This window comes from Molothrus aeneus, chromosome 1 (assembly GCF_037042795.1).
Source record: "Molothrus aeneus isolate 106 chromosome 1, BPBGC_Maene_1.0, whole genome shotgun sequence".
Classification (NCBI taxonomy): Eukaryota; Metazoa; Chordata; class Aves; order Passeriformes; family Icteridae; genus Molothrus; species Molothrus aeneus.
Window position 1 is genome coordinate 19,965,056 of NC_089646.1, and position 24,984 is coordinate 19,990,039.

The 24,984-nt window shown below is 35.6% G+C and overlaps 1 protein-coding gene across 1 annotated transcript in view; it reads right to left on the reverse strand.

The window, feature by feature from the left end:
• The window catches only part of MALRD1 (MAM and LDL receptor class A domain containing 1), a 234,717-nt gene that overhangs the window by 120,393 nt on the left and 89,340 nt on the right, over positions 1-24,984 (reverse strand). Inside the window, exons 21-25 of the mRNA XM_066548719.1 lie at positions 22,854-23,010; positions 19,351-19,461; positions 18,269-18,482; positions 14,482-14,729; positions 11,671-11,968 (exon numbers count right to left, since the gene is read on the reverse strand). Of these exons, the coding sequence (XP_066404816.1) occupies positions 11,671-11,968; positions 14,482-14,729; positions 18,269-18,482; positions 19,351-19,461; positions 22,854-23,010 (1,028 nt within the window). The remainder of the gene's footprint in view (positions 1-11,670; positions 11,969-14,481; positions 14,730-18,268; positions 18,483-19,350; positions 19,462-22,853; positions 23,011-24,984) is intronic.

The following is a 24,984-nucleotide window of genomic DNA, read 5'->3' on the forward strand; positions in this document are numbered from 1 at the left end:
ACAGAGCACTGAAGAGACTTCTTTGTTTTGTTTGTTTGTACTTTGTTATTAGAAAAGTATTGATTTTTATCAGTCATTCAATACTCTTTAAGACACATTCAATCTGTGACACATTCAATAGGTCATAACCTGGTGCTTTGCTTTATTTAAGATTACCAGAAATTCTGACCTGAAGGCAAGAGGGGCTACTCAGTGCCTCTTCATACTGAGTTTACTGCAATACTATAAGCAGGGCAATGCTAAAAACAATTATAAAGATCAAAAGATTCAGTTTCAATTGCTTAGATGCATGTGAACGTGCATTCATAAGAAATGAAAAGAACAGGTTTTGATTAGAGAAGGAGGCACAAGGTCTTTTTAACTCCCCCGCTCTTATAGTGCTGATGTACCAATATCTTCAGTAACAGAAATAGTGCATACTTTCCATGTTGCTATAAAACATGCTAGTAGGGCAATTTAAAAGGAAATTTTTTGTTACTCTCTTCAAGTATTAAATCCCCATACTGGATAAGAAGACCTAGGCCTGGATTCACGGAAGGTACATTAGCGTCGACTAACCTAATGGTTTGCTCCTTGCCAGCAAGCAAAGTGAAACAAGAGATACAGTACATGTCAATATTGTTATTCCAGGGCTAATCAGGTGGTCTATGTCTCCAGCATGAAGAAAAGGACGAGCCAGGAAAACTGTTGTAACAGGACACACAGTTAACGAAAACTCTGATACATCAGTTCTTTTATACAGTCTTCCCTTTCCAAAGCCATGTTGAAATTTATAACCTATCTTCTTGAGGGTGGACTTATAAATACTAAGAGAAAAGGAATTTACATCTAGTTTTTAAGAAAAGCTTTTCCCAAAACAATAACATTCATCATATAATGTTCATCATATTCATAGCATCTACTACAGTGAGAAAGACTAAATACCAACTAAAGTGAAAAGCTTAACTCACACTCCTGAGTTTAATCTTAGCAAAAATCAAAAATAAGATTATATTGGACAAAATTTTGGGTTGCCATGTTCTGGCGCAAATAAATGAAATCTATATCTATTTACTACCTGAATTCCTTGGTAAAGACACAGAAAAATAAACATTCCTTAGGTATCAGATCCACATTCTTAAAAATATGCCAAAAAATTGCTGCATGCCCTTTAGAAGTATAACTTGAAGCTCTTGTGAAATGCTATACAACTATACACTGACATTTTGCCTGAAGCAGATCAATGTAACACTGCTTTTATGAGAGCCTGGACTGGTGCTTAACTGGTGACATCTCTACCTTAGAGCCCGAAATGGTTTAGTTGTGACCTCTGGTTTAATGGTCCAACTGCTATCTGATTGTTTGGAGGGTTGAAGAAGGTATAGCATCTGAATTTCCTGGTGCTGAGAGCAGGCTCTGGTCAGTGGTTTCCCTGGCTGCATTTCTGATGGGAGAAAAGTCTGGAGATTGAATCTAAAGTATGGCTTGAAGTAAAGCAGACACCCATAAATCAGAACAGTTTGAGCATGAGAAATGGGTTGCACAAACTCTGGATAGCTGAGGTATGTTAGAAGGGAATTTCTGCAAGGAGATCAATGAAAAGTTGGTTAAACAGTGAACTAAAAGCATTTTATGATGTTATAACTGAATCTGAAGTGGGGGAGATCTTCACTGGCTGCACTGGAATATGTGATTTTTTCATATTCTCCACCATACCCCAAGCTGTTGACCAAAGCCTACAGTGGGAGGTGAAGCTGCACTGCAGTGATAAATCACCTTTGTACAACTTGCCAGGGCAGCTCAGTAAATGTGACAGGTGGAAAGCACTTCCCTCAAATCCTACTCAAAGCCTGACCAACCAGCTCTGATTTAGATTCACAGCACTGACTCTGAGACCAGAGGACACTGTCCTGGCAAGATTCAACCTTGCTGAGAGAGGATAGTGGACATGGAGTCCCAGAACCTGAGAAACACTGGTTCCAGAACTGAAAGTATGAACAAAACTATGTTGAGAACCCTTTCTCTGGCAAAAAAAGGCATGTAAAACACATAGAATAAGCAGTAAAAAGTCTTTCTATTATACATCCACACAACCTCAGATGTTCTCCAGAAAATGGTATTTTCATCAACATGTTAGACACTATGAGGTGGTTCAGTCACATCCTGAATTTGACATATAACTCTTCAATATTCAAAGGGAAAGATAACAAAAAAATACATCTATTATCAGCTGGGGATCTCTACTATTTATGAATGTCAACCTCTTCCTTTAAAGCAGTAGGATTATTCAACAATACAAATGTAAACTACAAATGAAATTGTTCTGGAGAATTTTCACTTGTGAACAGATGAAAAGCGAGAAAGAGCTGAAAGAAACATGACCTGCTCAGAATTTCTATAGAAAATTACAACATTTAAGCAGAGCTATATTAAAACTTTTCAGACATATGTGAATAAGGGTCAGGTGTAGGAGAAACGAAAACTGCCCAAAACTGATTAAATTGAATGTCATGACCCCTGTGAATCCTCATCTGTCATTACTCAGGAATAAATTTCAGGATTACTGTATTTACCACCTTCATCTGAAGAGTATGTGATGATTAAAAGATTTCATTGATGTCTTGAACAGCCTTCTGCACACATTTAAGCCTGCACTGAAGAGGTCAACAGGAAAATGAAAAATGCCTTATGCTTGATGGAGGAGAAAGATATCAACAAACTCCTTAATCACACAGTATCTTGTAGAAATGTAGCTTCAATTATGTTAAGCTTTTCCCTTCCTCTGAGTTACATGTTTTTTCTCAGACACTGAAAGAAAAAGACTAAAATTTTACCTATAAAGGCAGCAAAAGTGCTTTGAGGTGACGTTCTGAAACAACTCTGAAAGCATTACTCTTGGCACTGTTATGCCAAAAATATTGTTACACTGTCTCCTAGTGCCCATAAGGAATTCTGTTCCTTATCTTTTTTCCAGCCAAGATGAACAATTAAGACAAAATTATTTTTTATTCTTGTAATTTAATGTAAATCCAATACATTACAGTCATTTATTCCTGAAAGCATTATTAACTTTATTAACTGCACCGTCATTCAGCACATCTTCACATTTACCAGCACACTTTGAGATAAACAAGTAGTAGCACATGGGCTTAGCAAGTAACTGAACATGGAAAGAACAGAACAGCTCATGGTTAGAAAAACAACCTTGATGAAATTGCTTGATGCCATTCCACAGGATTTCCACAGAGCTTACCATGTAAGTTCTGCCATTCAGCTTTCCTCTGCTTGGAAAGGAAGCTAAGGGAAATACAGAGATAAGTACCAACAGTCCTGAAACCCAGAAAACGACACTACCTAAACCCCTCATATCTACCTAGCCCAAACCTTCATCTCTAAGTCCAATTGAAGCTGAGTAATATCTTACACAATCTTCTTTTCAAGTTTGACAAATTCCTTGATCTACTGCTTGTCATCAGAGTGGATCTCATGAGCAAAGTGGATATTGTTGACAGGAGAACTGCCAAAGCCTCAACTTTGGACCTGAGGAGAGCTGACCTCAGACTGCTCAGGGAATTAGTTATTAAGGTTTCCTGGGAAACTGTTTTTGCAAGTGCTGGGGTCCATCAGTGCTGGTCACTTTTTAAACATCATCTCCTAATAATGGCACAGAAGCAGGCAATTCCCAAATGTCAGAACTCAAGCAGGTGAAGCAGAAAGCCATCTTGGTGGGACAGGAATCTTCCCTTGGAAAAAAAGGGCAAAAAGAAGGTATATGGCCAGCAGCAGTGGGAAAAGTCATGCCACCTGCCCTTGACGTGGGAAAAGAGATGCTGCTTTCCACTGTAGGGAAAAAAATTGTGTGGCAAAGGCTCAGCTGAGCAGAGCTGTGGATGGACAATAAAAAGAGTTTCTTCAAATATATTAACGGCAATTGACCCACTACAGGACAAGGATGGTCTCCTTACAAACAGGGACAGGGACAAGGCAGAGGTGTTTAACACATTCATTACCTCTTGTCTTCAACATGGATGATGGACCAAGAGGCTGATCTGATTTTAAGCAAAAAATTATTGTGGTCCTTCCACAGGCAAGAATGCTTAACAAATTTTGACAGTTAACAGTTTTTATACATCTTATTTGTGTATTAACTTTGCTTATCCTAACACTAAACAGCATCCAGGCACATCTTGGGATAGTTAGGTACCTTGCTAAAATGGCATTTTACTTGGAAGTCATATTCTGTTAAAAAATTTGAAAACAAAAAAAAATCAGAGAATGAAAATGAAGCTGTGCATTGAGTTGCCTGAAATCTTTCATGATGTAAATCACGAAGTATAAACTGAACTTTCAAATAAAGTTTACAAACATCTTGTTCAAAATAATGTTTTTCTTTGTCTACAGTACATGATATTGAAAATGTAAATACTTAACTAGTAATGTAAAATGCAGTCCAAAGTGACTATTGATAAGCATGTACTTAAAAACCATTCTAGTTAGATCATGTTTCCTACAGTTAAAGAAGGAGAATAAATAACCACACTTGTCTTCAGTCTTAACCACATCTAGAAATTTTGTTCCAGGATGTCTAGAAAATTCAAATGCCCAGCAAAGGTGTACTGCATGAAGATAAAATAGGACTAGATTCTGTGAAATACAAATTTTTTTCAGATCACTTTTGCTGCTGCAATACTTAATAGTAGAAACATCCTATATTTCTAGGACTCCTCTGTACTGTGACATAATTTCTCTACTTTTAGATGTGTGAGAAAAAGAAAAGTCATTACAGACAAGTAAGAGCAACTTTTTATCTAGTTCTTGGAATGCAGAGCAGAATTAGAGCTTTCATGTTCTCAGCTCACCCAAGGGAAGGCCAGCTCTGAATCTGGAATATATAACACATAGAGAATGTCTCATAATGAGAGCTAATAATGACAGTAGCACTGGTGGTCCTAAGAAAGCTCACATTTTACTTAGTTCTCCCAGTAGAGAGAAAATGAAAGAGAAGGGCTCTTCAAGAGGGTTTTCCTTTATAAATATAGTACCAGAAATTCCTCTTCCAATTTTTGGAGCAATTTGGTTATAAAAGCTATTCCCACACCCCAGCTACTCATTGCCAAAAGGAATTACCAGCTCATACTATGAATGTAGATATAGATACCTGCCCTCACCTGCTGCTCAGAAACTCTCATCAAACTGCCAGCACTGAAATTCTTTTCTCCTGACCTTATACTTATTTGGATGCCTGCTCTGGGACACCTTTCTCAGAAATAAGTCCATGGAGACCCAAGAGCTAAAGAAAGTTTTGAAGATATTAAACAGTTTTGTGAAACAGAAAAACAAGGGCTGACAATGCCCTACCTCCAAGGACCTTAGATGACATTAATCATGTTCTGAGATGACATTAATCACATTCTATCTGCCAGTTTCTAGAGTTGTAATCAGTTATGGGCCCAGTTCAGGCTGTCCTCACATCTGACTACTGATCCAAAGAATTTGTGGGCTTTAATTTCACTGTCTGAGAATAACTAGGGAAAATTTTTATTTTTTGGACATAAAATTATAATAAAGTAGGGGAAATATCTTCAAATTATATGTACTTTGCTGTATATTCAAATGTGGTAGTTGGTTAGGGACTGAAATGTGTCCTAAATGTCCGAGAATAGTGGAAAAAAAATTGTAACTCCCCTAAATTACAACCCATTCTAAATTTTTGCCATTATTTTCTAAATTAGACCAGTAAAATAATTTTCTTTTTTAGTTTAGCAAATGGGCACATTGCTTTCAAACCATTATACAATCTGGTAAGGTTAGAACTCAAAATAAAAGGAGATAGATCAGAGTCCAAGCTACAGACCAGCAAAAAGAATCAGAAGAAACTGTGGAATTAAAAAGGTGGTGCAGGATATTTCCAGTTAAATTGATAAAGTACAGTGATAAAGTAAAATCTGTGTAAAGTTACACACATTTGGAATTTAGCTGGAGAAAGCTCAATAGAATTAAAAAATACACTACCAAAATCTGGGCTATGTATTTTCTCCTTCAGAGTCAATAAAAAGGATAATTTTTATAATAACAGGTGGACAATTTATGTAGAAATTGAATTCAAGTAACCTGTAGTCATGACTACTTCATGTTCAAATGTAGTAGCTTTATACCAAGCTCCCAAAGCAATCTACATATTCTACAGTATTTCCACCACTTTTCTGAAAAATACGGAAGGAATTGTATAATGTACCAGAAAGGAGAGAGAAAAAACTAAAGGCATAGATTTCTTGGTTTTAAAATACCATAATGATAAACCTTTTGTATTATTGTATAATGAAAATGAAAGTTGCCCCTTGTGTGGAACTTCATTCTAGATGTTATCTGAGAATATGTTCAGGCACCAATGGATAAAAGAAAGTTCACAATCTGCTGTATGTAATTAAGGCAACTACATGGACAGATTCAACCTCTGAAAGAAATGTTGAGTTCTCTTTATAGGCTTGTTTTTGTTTGGGTTTTTTTGTTGGGGGTCCTTGTTTAATTGGTTGATTGGTTTTTCTTAAGCTTTTGTTGCTGTTTTGGGGCTACTTGTTTATTTTTATTTGGTTTCAGGTTTGTTTTTATTTCTTTCTCTTCCCAGAACTGGTTTTAAAATGCTTTAGAAATACTACTTTATTCATTTCACATCCTGTTCTCTCAGTCAATTGTCAATGCTGGCTGTTTTAAATGAAGCTATAAATGCTTTGTTATTTGATTAGTTCTGCATAAAGAGATTTTTTTTCCTCTTTTCAGTAGATCACATTATGCACTGAAGCATAAAATTTTATTATTCTTGTAATTATATATAAGTTACAAAAACTGCCAAAGTTATTTCTATTTATGTGTCTGTAAACTTTTATAGATCAAATTATAACTGCAAAAGAGTGATAGAAGCAATATCCTTTGGCCTTTAGAGTATACTCTAGAGTTTTGAGCTATATTTCAAATGAAAATATTTTTGGCAAATCTGATTTCCTGGTTATTCTATTACTTTGCATATATTTATTTTAATTATGTTGCTGACCAAATTCTATATATTTTAATTTTTTTTGTGAAAGAGAAATTTGTACTTAAAGGATTTAAAAATCAGTATGGCACAAAAAAACCCAAAAGAAAACTATCAACTAAAACAAAAAAATCCCAAAGAAAGAGCAAAGAAACAGCAAGACTGTAATCTTTATCCTTTACTTTTAAAAGACATGGGAAGTGCATGAGTTATGAGTTAAGAAAATTTTCCAGTGATATGAAGATATTCAGGGTGATAAAAGCTAGGAATAACTATGAATAATAGGACAAGTTTTTTGTGAAAATGAATGTGCTTAATGGGACTGTACCCAGTGCTAGTTATGAACTAAAAAACCTTTCTGGCATCAGCTGCCATTGCAGGACATTCACTTTCTCATAATCCCTGTAACATCCAGCCCCCACAGGTGCATCAGTTATTTTATACAACTGCAATGGAGATAAACAGTCACAATTTAGCAAATTAATTGAACCTTGAGTGACTGGCGATGAAATGTGATATTATTGAGTTACAGAGAATAACACAGTCCATCTTTCACAGGTTCTGGAATCCTATCAGTACCACTCTTAAAGAGCGACACAGCACAGTACAGAAACAGTTCAAGAACACAAAAGCCCAGTGTTCAAAAAGGACAAAACAATCAAGGTTTTAGGATTCATCAGGAAAGAGAGAAAAAAGAACCATTTTGTTACAGTACCATTCCTCAGGTCACTCATTTCCTAAATGCTCTACACAGACCTGATTTTACAGTCCCAAAAGAGTATAGTGGATTATTTTTTAAGTCAGAGAAAGGAAAACATAAGGAATAGCTTCCATATAAGAAATAAGTTGAAACTCCTTCAGTGTATAATGTTGCTTAAGGATGATTTCATAGAGAGAAATATGCAATAACTGTGTTTGGCTGTTGCTCATTTTCAGTAAAAGAGGGTAAAAACAGAGACGCTTTCTCTGCAAGTGGCAGAACTGTTCAACTTGCTACAAAAAATGAGAAGTGGGCTATACTTCTGAAAGTATTTCTAGGGAAACTAGGCTCTATACAGAAGGCAAATACATTAAGGTTTGCTACATATCCAAAACCACATTTGGTTCACAAGGTCTCCTAAAAAGGAAATATTAGGAACATTAAGAGGAAGTACCATATATGTTCATTCTCTCACTGACAGCAGTAGAGAGGATATCAAGGGAAATGGACCTTGATGTGATTCTCTGTTAATATTCCTATGTTCTCAAAATTCTCAAAGACATGTTCCACACTTTGGTGAATTGCTTTTAATTTGCTGAAAATAACTGTCTTCTCTACAAAGCTGAAGTCAGCAGATACCAGTTCCCTAGTCTCTGGAATAACTTTTCTTTATTGTAGCCTGCTAATCTGATCAGGCAGCCCTTGGCAGCTGTTGTATTCCCAGGTGAATGGAAGGAGACATGAGCAGAAACTCTGATGGAGGGATCTGCAATTTTTATAGTCAGTAACAACACTGCAGGAGGGAAGGGATAGAAAGAAGATAGGAAAACCAAGTTTAGAGATCATGAAAATTGTAGTCAAATCCATGCTGTCTCGTTTGTAAACAACTGTAAGTATAAAATATTATTCATGCATAATTATTCCACCATTAATCTCCATGGCTGCAATGAGACAGCCTAACTCACCATGGTATTTACCACAGGCTACAGGGGAATCTCCTGCTCCTTCTTCCCTTACCTTGGTGCCAGCAAAGGCACCTTCTCTTGCATATTCTCACTCCTCTCTCTGACTGCAAATGCTTTTGTGCAAAAACTTTTCCCTTTCTTTAATCTGTTATCACAGGGATGCTGCCACCATCACTGGTGGGCTCAACCCTGGCCTTCTGGGCCCATCCTGAAGCCAGCTGGAATTGGTTCTGTCTGACAGGAGAGAAACTTCTGGCACCTTCTTACAGAAGTCACCCCTGTAGCTCCCTGCCACCAAAACCTTGCCAGACAAACCAAACACAGAAACAACTGCAACTTTCACGAGGTTCAGTGTGGCCAGGGTCTCTTCCTGGGCTGATGTGGATACAGGCAGCCTTTTACACAAGGCAGAACCTAACTGAAAAATCTTACCACACTGCACAGACACAGCAACAAGCACAAATAGCATTGTTAAAACAAAATTGTCTTTGCATTTTCCTTCACACAGTACCATTGTGACACAGAGCAAAAATTGATGTTCATACAATGAAAATTTGATAAGGGTCAGCCTAAAATGATGTTTATTGTTTCTCAGGCCCAGCAATTTAAGCGGCTCTCAGTGGCTTTGCAGTTCAGCATTGTTGTTGCTAAGCAGCATATTGAGAACAATCTACAGTATCCTGTAGTTTACAGGAAATTACAATGCAAGCTTTCAAAATTATTTTTTCTCGTGGTCCAGTGTTTACTTCCTGTCTTTACTGCATCTTTGGCTGAAAGAAACAGCCACCTTAGAATATATTTTTTTGTTAATCTGCAGAATTTTGAGGTGTTTATATAGAATCAGGGAAAAATTCTTCTGAACAGGGAGTCGGTGTCACAGATGGGAACATTTAGTGATTCTGTTCAATTTCATCTTTACACTGCCTTCATTGCCCTATGACTCCATGCACAGAAATAACAAGCAGAGACTCCTTAGTATACTTGTCTCACACAGCGATATGGCTCAATAAGACTCAGAAGAATCTCCTTTGATACATGCATTACAAATATTATCTAAAACAAATAAAAAATTGAAAAGTAATTGTATTAGAGTAGATCTCAAAAACTATGAGTTTATCTCTTCAAGAAAAAAACATTTTTATTTTCTTAGGAAATATATTCCCTAGCTGAAGACAAGAAGGAGACAGATCTTTGCTGCATGATCTTCTTTATCCTCAGAAACTTCCAGAAAATTGATCAATGGATAGAAGTGTTTTACTTTTGGTTAAACTTTCTGTTGTTTCTACATAAAACCAGATAAGTCTAGGGCAGCTGATTTTTGCAGCTGATCATCATAGCTATTTTTTCTAGTTCTATTTTAAAAAGTTGCATTACAGAGCACTTTTCACAACATCCAGCATGCATTTTTCCACAGTTCAGAACATTTCTATGGGCAGAAACAGACCCACTTACAAGCAGTGATGCAAACAGATACCACTGCTAGGCAGCCGCTGTAAGTTGAACCCCTCAGTGGGTGATGTAAATTCTTATCCTGAACAAGTAAAATTTGTCAATATAAAAAATATGGTCTGTTGTAAGGATGAATTTAAACCATTGCCTTAAATTGTTGTGAACCTCTGAAGTTCACAAAGTACATCTTATATGAGCTACAGAAGAAATCAGTCTCTGGAGGCTCTTTCCTGAGATTTTAGTATCTTTTTTATTATAAAACATAAAAGTGTTCTGGAACATCCTTTACCATCAAAGCCAAAGCTTTTAAAGCTTCTAACATTGCCACAGGGACTTGCATCTCCCATTAAGAGGATAGAGTCTGAATACAACAAAAATAAAGAATCAGAAAGCTTGGCTAGTGTTCCTCCTGGGGTAACGTTCATATAAAGCTGAACTTCAAAATACAAACCTCATTTGCAATAAATTTCCATGACTGGCTTGGCAGAAGTAGGAATCCAATAGTACTAGAACTGGCACCTTATCAGAGAGATGTCTGGAAAGTTTTGCCCATATCTTTCCTGTTTATCTTGTGCTCAAAGTTCAGTGCAATTTCTTGGGTTTGGTGTAGCCTCATCAGTGTTATTTCCCAATGCCTGAGCAGGGCTTAATGACATCCTAAAGGGGAAGGCTATTCATTAGCAGCAGTAACAAAGCAAAGTTGCTCACATAAATTAATGATCCATTCTCGTGGTAGTCCTTGACACTGGGAAATATTAACTTTGTTTTATTGATCAGAAAGACAGAGACGTGAGATAAAATGACTTTCTGCAGCCATGCAGGAAATTTGTAGTAGACCCAGGAAAAAAATGCATCTACTAAATTCCACTTCAGGGGGTTACATTTCAGAAGCTCTGTGATAAATGTGGAAGGAGGAAAAAGATTAGTCCTATTCTGTCAAAAAGAGTCTCTCCTTCATCATTTGTGTCCAAGCAAATACTGCTAACCTACAGCAGCAGTGCTTTCATGAGTAGCTCTTACCTTGGGGTTATTGGGATCCATTCCCATCCAAACTGTATAATTTCTGGTAAATGTTTTCTGAGTTTTATTTCCCTAGTGCAGTAAGTGAGGATGGCGCAAATAACTGCACTGATGTTGGCACAATACCACACAGGCAGAAGATGGATATGGTGCCTAACCAGTATTAGTAGCAATTCCTACTAGCCAAAAACCATTTAAGTCTGCTGGCCTTATTGCAAACTGTCCCACTCAGTTCTTTATTCTACAACAACTCTATTTTACAACTTTTGGTAAATAAATCCTGCTGAATTAAGCAGGATATTGGCTAAGTGTACACGGCTGGACAAGAAGCTTTGCAGATTCACAACAGTTGAATCAATACCCAAACAACTCTTTCATAAAATTATTTTATTAGAATTTCATGGGCTGCCTAAAATGAGTTTCTTTAGCAAGATATGCATACTATTTCTCTTTTGAAGGAGAAACAAAGAAATTAAAATAATGCTGCTATTCCTTCTTTCCAAATTTACATAGACATATGAACATACCTGTTGGAGGTACCTTCGTGGGTTCTGCTGGTAAAAACTCCTGGGATGGTAAACACTCCCTGGAAAATGTGAGGTCATCAAGTGCTATGCCATCTTTGGGACCTTCTCCAGCTATCCCTTCAAAGACAACTTGAAAATCTTCCTCTCCATCTCCAGACAGGGTCAGTGCCTTGCGCTGCCAGAAATTTCCCTGGTTTCCAGTAAGATTAAGGAGAATTTTTTCATGTTTCAATGTAGTTCTCTGGTAGATAATCAATGATCCAATGTGAGCTCCATACATATGATAATAGAAAATTATCTGTTGGCAAAAACAAGAGCATAAAGTATGCAATAGGTGACTTCAGTCAAATTCTGCTATTGTATTGACTTTAATTCTTAAACTGAGCATTACTAATAGCATTCAGAGTAGTCATTAATTTTACTGATTGAAAAATAATTTAATCAAAAGGCAACAGAACAACTTACTATTTGCAATTCTTTAACTATTCCATAAGCCAAACTCCAAAAACAGCATTAACATATTCAGCAGCAGATCTTGCAACCCTTTGAATGATTCTTGCATTTAAATGTGAAAGAACTAAAATATTTTTAAGGAAACAGAGGAATGGAGTAGTGCCATTTACAATACAGGAAGCAACTTCAGTTTACTGAAAAATTTTCTGGTTAAAAATGTGTTTATGTAGGCTATAGAATGTGCAAATAGAAAATAATCCAATCAGTAATGGGAGCAAAAATTTTATATGGTCATATGCAAAAATAACCCAAAGAAACCTAAAATATATAAGAGGTACTTGGATTACAAAACAGTTATTTATTTATTTTTAGTAAAAATGAGGAAAATTTTAAATACAAAAGACCAAATACATACATGAAGAGATCACTGTGAAAATTCATCACATTTAACTGCACTCCCTTGTTTCTGAAAATCTTGTATATAGACAAAATATTTTTATTCATTTATGTCCCTTTATAGTTACTGATCTTTATTTGTTTTCTATGCATAAAACTCATCCAGTTGATGTAAAAGTTCATTTTCCAATGATTTGAAATGGTCTAAGATCCCATACTACATCTGTTATAATATCATGAAGCATTTTCTTCTCAAATAACACATAGGAAGTAGTAAAATACTTCGGGGACTCTCTGATCTTATGAGAAAAGGTTTCGGATCTTGACATATTTTCTTCCATTCATACAATTTCCTATACCAATAATTGCACTTCCTTTGGATATTTGTCTATGTGTAAGTTTCAGAACTGCTCAAAACCTGCAAAAAGTAAAATATCATAAATATGACTGACTGTTTCAGGCCACATCATGAATGTCAAGAGTTTGGTCTGCATAACGTGCATAAACCTGTTTGTTTTTTGTAAATAATTTTCTATGTGATAAAAGCAACAGTTTCCCATAATTACATGTCAAGCATTTAATTGCCTTTAATATGTGATACATAACAGTACAGATGTCAACATGTCATTCTCAGTTATTCTGCATTTCTTTATGTATGTTTTATGCTTCATAGAAGTCAAAAAGTGGAAAAGTTATTTTTAGAGCATAAAACCAGGTAATACAGAGAAAGAGATACTCATAAATACGATGCTAGAAGCAAAAGGTTGAGATCTCCATGTTTGTGCAAGCAGAATATTTTTAGTATATGTATTATAGGAAATAGAAAAATTTGTTTCCAAATAGAAACAAATTTTAGGCAATAGAAAAATTTGTTTCCAATAGAAAAACATGTTTCCAATTTTGAAGATAATTTTATAATGGCTAGGTTAAATTTTGCCACTGAATATCATAATTATTCAAGTTTTCTTTTGAATCATAAATCAAGTCCTTTATGTTTAATACTTCCTGATTTACAGACTTTTCAGAGAGAAGTGTTTCAGTAAAATGAACTGGTTAGAAATCTCAAACATAAGCAGAACTCTTTCCAAGTTACAGATAAACTGCTCAGGAATGTTCCTCAGGAATAGGATGAGATAAATGAAACTAGAGGCTTATGACTGGACATTTTGCACAGAGAGGTCACCTGCATAGCCAATAAACTGTTTAGGAATCTTTCAGTCTACGACCACCTTCATTTGATGAGCACAGTTCTGTGATCACACAAACAGCTAATTTCAAAAGCTTTTTTAAAAATGGCTTCATAAAAATTATCCTCTTGAGAGGCCTACTTTTTAGATGTATAAAGGTAAACCTGTAGTTTCAAAATAAGGCATAGCTAAAGTATCTGGGACAGTATATTTTTAGCAAAGACTATAAAAGTTGTATCAAAACCAGGAAACTTTTTATTCCAGGTTTGCAAAGAAATATTCAAGCTGAAGTCACCAGAATGTGCTGTAATATTTTGGAAGATCAAGGCTTACACTTCTCCATTTTCGAGAGAAGAGCTGGTAACAAAGACTTCTGTTACACATCCTTCCTTTTGCAGTTATATTCTTTTAAAAGCAATTCTTATTGCACTTATACACACTTTCTCCATAAAATCAGCAACCATTAAATAGTTGTTTGCTACTTTGGATGAGTTGCATAAGACATTGTAAATCAGACACTGCATTTATTGGCAGCTTCATCTGAATCTCACGGAGTAGTCGTTTACTTCCAGAATAACTCTTCTCCTGCAGCAAGATTTTTCTTATGGTTAAAATGAAATAAGATCTGATCCTGAATTCTCTACAAAAGGATGGTTTGTTTTTTTTTTCCTCAAGAATTATTTCAGTAATCATCTTTAATCATTTTACGAGTACGTTCATGGTGCAATCAAGAAATCAAATTCTTCATTCCTGCTACTACCACAACCTCACATACCTTGCAGTTTTTATTCTTTCTGCTTAAGACAGGACTAGAAATCCTAGCTTTCTGTCCTGGTAGCTGAAAAAATGAACTCTTTATAAAAATATAATGACCAGATGGTTCTTGCAGTGTATGATCAGTAGCTGGTCCAGTGCCAAGTTTTGCAGTACTGCTAGTTCTGAGGTGCCAGTTGAAATTATCATTTTCATCTTGCTTCCATCCACAAAGGTCAAACTCAAAATTGCAATGCCCAATAGATGTACCTGAAATATATTTGCCACACATGAAAAGAGATTTATTTTCAAGTAATTAATTAAGTACATATAGTACAACCTAGTACTCCAATCTATGGGGAAAAAAAGCTTCACTATAAAAAATAATATCCATGTATCTCATTAAAAAGAGCATTTTGAATACTCTAGACTATAATAGGATAAACCTACTTGCATATATATGAGGAGGGTCGAGTGCATTTTATTATAGTCAACAAGATTCTTTGGTATAAATGTAACCAAATTTGATTAACAATTTTAGCTCCTTAGGATCTTAACTGGCTCCCCATAGGGCATTCAAGACGGGCAGAAAACCAGCCTCCTTCTGAAGAAAGATGTTAAGATCAGGTGAGAACAGGAAGAAATGCCTCTATCTAGCAAACAGACACATCCAAATGAAAGTACTGAGCACCATAAAAACACAGCTTCTATATAGACAGATACAGACAAAACATAAATGTGGGTGTGATAATCTTGAGCCAAATCGCACCCAAAGTTACTTTTGCACAAATCCTCGATTCACTTGTATTTCCTTAGCCAATACAGAAACATAGATAAATTATGTTGGTGGTGGATTGTCTCCAAAGAAGGGTAAGGGCCTGGGGCACAGGTCTGAAGAGGAGCAGGTGAGGGGGCTGGGGGTGTTTGGAAAAAAGGAGGGTCGGGGTGACGGTATTGCTCCTGACAACTACTGGAAGGGATGTTATAGCAAGGTGGGGCTCAGTGTCTCCTCTCGAGTAATGAGTGATAGGAGAAGAAGAAAGGACCTCAAGTTGCACCAGCAGAGGCTAAGATTGGATACTAGGAAAATTTTTCATGGAAAGGATTGTTAAGCATTGGAACAGGCTGCCCAGGGAAGCAGTTGAGTCACCATCCCTGGAGGTCTTTAGAAGCCACATAAATGTGGCACTTAGGGACATGGTTTGGTGGTGAAATTGGTAATGCTAATAGTGGGATTTAATGATCCTAAAGGTCTTTTCCAACATATATGATTCTGTGATTGTCTACATATCTCCTTAAGTTGTACTTAAGGCCTAAAAAAGAAGAAAGCTTTCATAATTTTGGTTGATTTTTATATGAAACACCATGTATATTCTTTATAAATTTTTGAATCTTAAATGTCAAAACAGCCAGCATAGTGAGTAAACTGTCCACATAAATTAAGTCAATTTCATCATTCCAGAAGCTTAATTTCTCTATATTTTTCTCTCTATTCATCTATAACTTCATTATAATGATTACCAAGTAAGAGTAAAATTTCTGAAATAAGCTGAAATTTCAGCAGCAACTTCAAGAACATTTTGACTGTGCCCGGAATATTCTTGCTATTATTGCTGAAAAGGAAAGTGCCTTGAAGATAAATTTAGAATCTATATGTATTATTTTGTAGGACAATATCAGAAATTACAAAATATCTCTTCCAAAATGTAATCAAAATCTGAGCCTCTTCTGAGGCCTGATAAAGTTCAGCCACTTGGAAGTAGTTTTATTTAACTGAAAGGTACTCAGAAGCATCAGTAGCCAGGCTAAGGATCTAAACTTCATGGAATCTACACATGGACCAAAACAGGAAAGACAGCTACCTCAAAAATTTCAGGCTGAAATCAGATAAAATACTTTTTTCTTTGAATTTTAATCTCAGAATATCATAAAGTAAAAAGGTTAGAAACTTTTTCTTAAAAGTATAAGCTGCTTAGCAATACTAGCTTCCCTTTTACCTCTGTCTGCAAATATAGTGCCATCTGAAGTAACAATTAAAACCAACCCAGACTGGATGTGTGAAACTATATGATTATTTCTTATGAAAATCACAGATTGTAGATTAACTCAATTGAATGCAAACTGCCCATAAAATTTTTCCTAATCATATTTTTCAACTGATTTAGCTACTTAATATTTCAAGACCATTGTTAAAGAAATTCCTTCCATTAATTACGGATTCCATCTTGAGCCAATAGAATGCTTACAACTGACCCTTTCATTTTAAAGACGTTTTCAAGAATCAAGACCTTAAGGCATGGGCACTCATATCCCTGCTAATGCTGTACATAGTAGGTATTACCTAATCTAAGTTTAGATGTCCTTGTAGGATCTCGATTGTCAACAAAGAGAAATATTCATATCTACAGGACAACTTCTTTAATCTAACTCAAACAACTGATTTTAAGTTGCATGAAATTCAGCCTGAAAACAAGTCCTCCACTGATGAAAAAGAAAATTTAGGCAGCCTGCTTAGAAGGTCAAGTTACTGTAGATGATTGTGCACTTGCACATTTAATGACTCCTGTGCTTGTAAAGCTCTATAATGATTCATGTAAAGCTTACAGTTAAAATGCAGTTAAAATTTTTAAAAACGGTTTTGCAATTTTTTTTCCTTACTTAAAAGTAATAATAAAAAAACATGTAAAGGAAAGTATTCACTGTATGGGACTGTTTCAATTAATCTCTTCTAATGGGAAATTGGAATAAAATCCTTATTATAGTGGTTGCAAAACTAAATCCCATCAGTTTATTTGAACCATTTTTCCCTTAATGTTTCAATTTATATTTGTCTAATGATATTTCATGGGAAACGCAAACAATGCAGAACTCCCCCCCCAAAAAAAAAACCCCAAACAAACAAACAAACAAACCATTAATATTCTTAAAAATTCAGAAAACAAAAGTCAAAGTTTGAGAATATTTTTTAACAGAGTAATTGCAACTTGAAATACTCTTCATTTTTAGTTGCAGAAAATCAGAGCTGGTCCCTGTATAGGTTAGTGATGTTCTATTCCTGGATTGGAAATCATTGAGTAGTTTGATAGTGTGAAAATAATTTGCAAAACAGGGTTCCTTTGCCATGTACCTTAGCATTCATAGGATATCAGCATACTTTTTCTTCAAAGAATTGTATTCACTGAGAATTTGATAAACTCAATTAATATTCTCAGTGAAAATGAGGTAACTGTTTATATGGCACCAATCAATGGAGATTTGATTGTGTGAGGATTTCCCACATTTGTAGTAGTAGAAGAAGGAAGTGTTAATACCACATATTGTGATTCAGAAGGAGCCATTTGATATGAAACATCATTCTTTGAATCAGATACTACATATGCTGCTTCTTGATATGTCTTGTAAAACCAAAATTGTACAATATTCAGATTAAAATAATTTGCTGAGACCTGACAACCCTTGAAATATCTAAGGAGATAGGCTCCTCATCTCCCAAAGGTATTATGCTTGAATTTTTTTCAGCTTTAATACATTCTTTTCATATGGAAAACAGGATAATTTTATTCTGCTTTTAAAGACAGCTGCTTTCTGAGTTATTTTAAGAATTCCATTAGAAGCTCTTTGTATTTTGTATCCTGGATTTTAAATTAAATAATAATAATTAAAAATCCTTAAAAGCCAATGAACAGAATTAAATTATTACCTTCTTGTTTGCTTTTTTAGCTGATGAGTTGCCAAGAATATTTGAGTATTAAAAATTCACAGCAGGCAGAGTTATTTATGATAATTATATTAAAAACTATCATACTTACTGCAAATACTAGGGCTTTCATCTGAGTTGTCTTCACAGTCATTTACAAAATCACACAGATTATTCTTTGGGATGCAGTATTTGTTGGCACACATGAATTCCTCTGATGTGCAAGGTTTGTCTGAGATTAGCAGAGGGGAACAATCTTCAAAGGTAATATCATCCACTGCCACGTCTCCCATGTAACTGACACCATGTTTTGCCCTGAAAATAACCTAATAAAAATTACAGAGCTATTACAGTAAGCCACTGATAAGATAGAGAAAAGCTTATACACACAACATGAAAAGAACAGAGACTGATGGTCCTCACAAATCTTTTAATGTGAAGTGGTCAGTCCTTACTGTCAAATTAAAATTCTACGAAATCTTGTACTAGAGTTGGTACAGATCTGTCTCTGTAGTTATTGAAGGACCATCTGCTAACATTACCAGGCACACCAAAAAGAGGAAATTAATCCTGCCACTCAGATACTAGTCCTCACTTATCCTGAACTAATGGCAAGGGTTCTTCCTACTTCTGCAAAGAAAGTCTGAAAAAGACTAGTCTGCATTCATCATTTAATTCCCATGAATGTAAAAAGAATTTTAAAATTTCATTAAAATTCCAAGACAGAAGTACCAGGAAATGTAACTTTTTAAAAAATCTGTTACTGACTATCCTTTGGGATTTTAGTTTTTTTCCATAAGTCTGCAACTAAGCAAGTATCTCTAAGAGGTTTGGGAATCTGCTCTGATTTCAAAGCAAACATCATGCTCAAGATTCTTTTTCCAAAATCCAGATGTTTTTACTTACTGCACACTAAGGAGAAAGAAGTAGAATATTTTAAGTTGAGGATTCAAGGATAGATGGGATTCTCAGTCTTAAAAATGGATATCAGTCTGAGATAAAAGAGGAATGGGAAATCTCCAAAAACATGAGTCCAGCTCAGATAATTAATCAGATAGCCGAAGAGATGATTTCTTCTCTGCGGCAGAAGAGGTACATGCATGGTGTGAGAAGGAAAATGAGAAGGTGAAGAATGCTTAATATAGAAGTACTAACAGCCAGCTCTCTAGGAGCACATCACATTGGAAGACACACCTGAAAATTTGAACGAATTCCTAAGAACACTTCTGCTCTGTTCCACTGAGGACCTTGGCTGCCAGTTTGACTCCACAGTTTAGAAGTCTTGTTACTGCTTTTATAGAGTACCTAAAAAAGAAAATAACTTTAGATCACAAAAAAAATATTTCCATTACCAACTCACTTAGGAGTCCTACAATTGTGTACGAGGGTACAATATTATCTTGTACATCTAATCTCTATTCCACCATTACAATTCACAGAACCATAGAATATCTGGAATTGGAAGGGGCCATCAAATCCAGGTCCCTACCCCTTGCAGGACAACCCAAAGCTGAATCATATGCCTGGGACTGCCGAGGAGCTCCTTGCCCTCTGCCAGCCTTGATGCTGTGCCTGCTGCCCTGGGGATCCTACTGCAGTGCCCAGCCACCCTCTGGGTGAGGAAACTTTGGCTAGTGTCCAACCTGATCCACATGGATATGTCATTATAAATGACTACACTAAGAAAATAATGTTTTAAGATTTTCTGACCTCCTCATAAACATATGACACCCACAGCCTTAATTGGACTAATGAATCTCATTCATTTATCCAGAGTGGCTAGCAGTGAATAAAAATTGTTCATTAGTGGGTTGTGATTCAGTTGTACAACACAGAAACAGGGTTAACAAGACTTGCTAAAAAATATATTTGTTCATGCATACAATTAACTGCTCTTCCAGGATGGATTTGTCCTGATTCTTATGAAACATTTTGTTTCTTCTAAAAATAATTTTTTTCTTTTTTTTTTAAAGACAAAATTTAATTTTTTGAGCAATGAAAGATTGTAAAAGCCCATACCCTTAAAAATAGCAAATTGGGGAATGATGACACACTTCAACATGAGCAGAGAGTTCTAAATATTCTTTGGTCCAATCTTTTGGGCATCCAAATTCAACTGAGCTGACAATAACAAGATGTGTGTTTGATAAGGTGTGTCAAGCTGTGTCTCCAGCCAGTACTAGCAGAGCTAAACATCCATTCACCAGTTGCCTGAGCTACTTCTGCTTACAAGGATTTACTGCTATGCTGTGTTATCTTCTTAGGGCAGCCCAGGCATTTTTTAACATAATGGAAAAACCTTTTTTTTTGTTTTCAATTTATGCAGTCCCATGAATGTATATGATATTGCAAAACAGGTAAGTTCTGCCAAGCAAACAGCAAATCCTCACACTAAAGAGCTTTCATTTTAGGGGGGAAAAAAGAACAGATAATATATTAAATTGGATAGAAAAACAAGTGACTTCTGACTTTATAGACTGGAAGATCTGCCATAGGAGACATGAATGTAAAATGAAAATAAATAAATTATTGAGAAAGGGATTACAGACATTATTTGAAAGAATAAAGAGTGCTGAATAAGAAAGTATCTCTTTTTAATCTCAAATGTAAATAATATAGTTATATGAAGGTATGTGTGTGACTGTAGACACACATGTACATGTTTTTACAGACTGTAAATTATCTACTCTATTATATATCCAATTCCTGCATCATAAATTCATATTTTCTATCGTATAATGAAAAAAGGTTAAAACTTTAGAGTAAAACATGGCCATTAATTTATGTGCTATTAAAACAATGCTTCTCTGTACCTTAATGCACTTTGAACATCTATACATTCAATTACATTGCAAAAAAGCACATCTTATACTTTGGTAGAATTACCCATGCCAAGTAAAAGTACAGAAACTAAATAAAAAAGGTTCCAATGAATAATAAAATTGAGGTTGCTCAGGAAAGTTACAGCAATTCAGTATTTAAGAAAGTAATAGAAACACGGAAGGTAACCATTCATGCAAATGGCAGGAAAATCTTCAGCAATCTTACATGATATTTGATGGCATGGGTGCAGAAAAAAATGTGGAAGTCTTGAGGGAAGATATGGATAAAAGGTCTTTTAAGCACAGAAAATATTCCCATTCCTACAATACTTAGAGCCTTCTTAATATAAATAATGAGAAATCACCTAAATAATTTTATATTCTGAGTTATACCCATTATTAATCATTAACCATTATTAAATGATTAATCAAGCAATTGAAACTAAGTGATTATTAACAGTGTGCAAAGGTTTCATGATTTTCCTTTGGTACATCTTAAAATGAAGTAAGTTTGAGGTGAGGGAGGATCAGTTAAAGAATAGAGGGAAATTGTGATCAGTGTTGAAACTGAGAAAAGAAAAAATCTATACTATACACATTTGCTTTTTGTGCTGGTAATACTGGGCACGGCTCCTTAGAATTGCTGTTGATTTCTACAAAACATTCTTTGAACATAATTCCAACTAACATGGGTTCTTACACTGTAGTGTAAGAGTGTGGAGTATGCAAAGAAGTCCCAAAGCACATTAATTGGTCCCAAGCCTTAAAACAGAGGATGAACCATCTTTATCCTCTGATTTCCCACTGATTCTGATTAACTAATATTTGACCATTTGCCAAGCAACCTAGCAAGACCTTTACCTAGTTGGGAGAAATTTACCAACACTTTAAAAAATTGTTTAGGAAGAAATCCAAGAAATCATAGAACGTGCTTCCACTAAATATTTAGCCAGTCGCATTTATGCTGTGTAGTTCACCACATCCCACATCACGTTTCTAATGTCAACACAAATATTAATTTTGTTTTCAAAACAGCTCAATTCTGTCACCTTTTATTATAATTTGTATATTTAAATCCTCACACACTGCCCACATTCAGTATGATACTGAGTGCACATGTGACTGGATAACTTATATGAGTGTTTTTTTCAATCCATTCCTGATGCTGTAGGTATTCTATAACATTCCTGGGAAATCCCATTATAAGCACACTGCTGTGTGGTAAAAATAATTGTTTAGAACCATGTTGCTGTTTTATTCATTTCTGTCTGCAGTGAGTTATTTGATCTGCAAGCTGCTAATGAGTTACATTTCCTTTACAGAAGTGCTTTTATTTAAACCAGAATAAGGAAAAAAGGTACGGGAAAGCAAATTTGTCGCTAATATGCCACAGAAATAGTTCAATGCTGCTTACATGAATATAAATAATCTCTGAAAGTGATATGTTCAGCTTTTCAAGGAATAAACACTTTCTACAAGATTTTATGTTGAATTTTGATGTAATTACTTCTTTTTCCCATGCTCCCACATTGGCCAAAGACCTTGATGTCCAAATATCTATTGCTCCTTTTCAGTGTCAAATGGTACTGTGTGATACAAAACTTTTTCTTGTATTGAATTTCCAACCATGGCATGTCTATAACCATCACAATTTTTGCTTGTTGTAGAAATTTCTAATTTATAATTTCTCCAGTATTTGAAATAATTCTTCCTTCATATCATAACATGTTGAGAGCAGTAGAGTGCTAGCAATTGTTAATTTTCATTTATTAGCAGCCTGAGCTTTAATGAAACTAAAAGAGAGCACATAAATTTCTTCAGAGCAATTCCATGCAGAAAAAACAAAACAAAACAAAATAAAGAGCATCTCCATACCTCCAGAGAACCTATTGTTGAACCATTCATGTGGTTCCAGAATATGATTTTGCATCTGGGCCCTGTAAGGAAGATGACTGGGGTAGCAATGTCAGCTGTGTCACCAAATTCTCCATTTGAGCTGTCTGCAAAGAGATACCAGCCTTCTTCAGTGCACCTGCACAGAGAAAAAGGGTTATAACTTATTAAAACAAAACATTTCATCATATTTAATTTAAGATTGCAATATTTCCTTAGATAGCATTTGCTGTCTGGGTATCTGGATGCATCTGGATGCATCTTAGTATGTAGCCAGAATTCAAAAAAAACCCTTGCAAATGCAGATAGTATTTTAATATCAGAGATTGGCAAAAAAAAAAAAAAAAAGAGCTGACGTGAACCCACAGAATCATGTAGAATCATGTACATTGTAGCATTGTAGATGTGGGCTAGAGGGACTCTGGCTTTCCCTGCTACCCTCTTTCCTGGGGGAATTTAGAGGGTTTGATCCTGGCTTAATGTCAGGAAAACCCAAGATATTGGATGACATTTTACCTCCTGTGCTACCAGGAAAGATGAGGTCTCTTTGAAGTAAGCATCAGATTCTGAGTGTACAGAGATACCAGGAGTGCAGCTTTAGTGTTTTGGGTAAAGATTTAGCCCCTAAAAACCTTACTTTCCAAAATAAAACACAGCTGTTGACCAAAGATAAATTTCTCTCCAGCGGAAGTGCTTCATGCTCAGTACTTCTCAAAAGAATCTTTCCCAACAAGTGCTTATGAACCTAACAACAGAACCTATGTTTTTAAATAGGTGCTGCTATTTGGTTTTCTTTTCCTTTTGATTTTTCTGATTGGCCAAGTTCTGAGCAACCACTCTGTAAAGCTGAATCACTACAGCTGTGAGAAGACTCTAGCCAGCAAGCACAGCCAAGAGAAACACAAGATGCTCAAAGGCCTCATGACATCACACTCTTCACAGACTGAAAATCCTGCCTAATGAGAAGAGTAAAGAATTTGCTGGTACAGGGTCAGAAACAGGCCTTCAAAAATCCTCACAAATCAGACTTTTTTCAGCTAGACTACTGCTTCTACCTCGTCATGTGTCACACCAGAAACAAACAAAGAACAAAAAACAACCAACCAACCAAATAATCAAAAAGGCAACATTTTAATGGTACAGATCTTCATTTTGCATAGATCAGATTGTTACATGTGAGATCACAGAAAACTGCTCACAAACGTAGCAGGGACCAAAGTTAATCTGGGCAAAATCCTAGGGGGAAGGAAGAGTTAGGATTTGTGGAAATCAGGATCTTCTCCACAATCTTTTTTTCCTTTTCATGAAAAGGCAGATAAGAGAATTGCTGCTGATGCTTTTGTTTTATCACTGAATCCTGGCAACTCAGACATCTTTATAATTACTGCATGCATTTGCTTAATCCTTTAGCCTAAGTATTAAAACATTCTCCAAATAAACTGACTATAACTAATAGCTGAAAACTTTGAAAACTCATAATTACAGATCTTTCAAGAAATATGCATTTGGACAACTCATTTATTTCCCTCCTTTCTGCTGAAGAAAGCTGTTATTTCAAGGTAGCAATTTTTCTTTTTTGCCTTGGTGCTGAGTATTCTACCAGAGTCTTGCTTGGAGGTAAAAGAGGGTCAGGCTCTCTTAAGGTTTGCAAAAATACTGAAAAATTCAGAACTTACTCTGCTTCTGGGAACTTGTGCTTTCAATGACCCAAGGGTGTTGGCACTGTATTTACAACAGAATTCAAAAGGACTTGCAAGAAGCAGAATGATAAAAAGCTTTAAAAGCTCTGAAGAGCAACAGCACTTACAGATCTCAAAGCTCCCAGAGTATTCAGTATTATATCCATGCCTCTCAGTGAGATTAGTTTGTAACAGTGGCAGGGTACAATCAGTTCTATGATGAAATTCAGTCATCCATCTCTTGTTGGTATGTTCTGTCAGACATAGTCAGGCCAAAGATCACATCTATGCCCAGATACTACTGTCCCATAGTGCAGCCTAAGACAAGTGTCCTTGCAAATTTTTGACCTTGTTTCAGTGCTTGCTATAATATCACATTTAAAACTAGTACACCAGATGAAAGTCCCCTGTATGAAACACTTCACAGTGCTAGC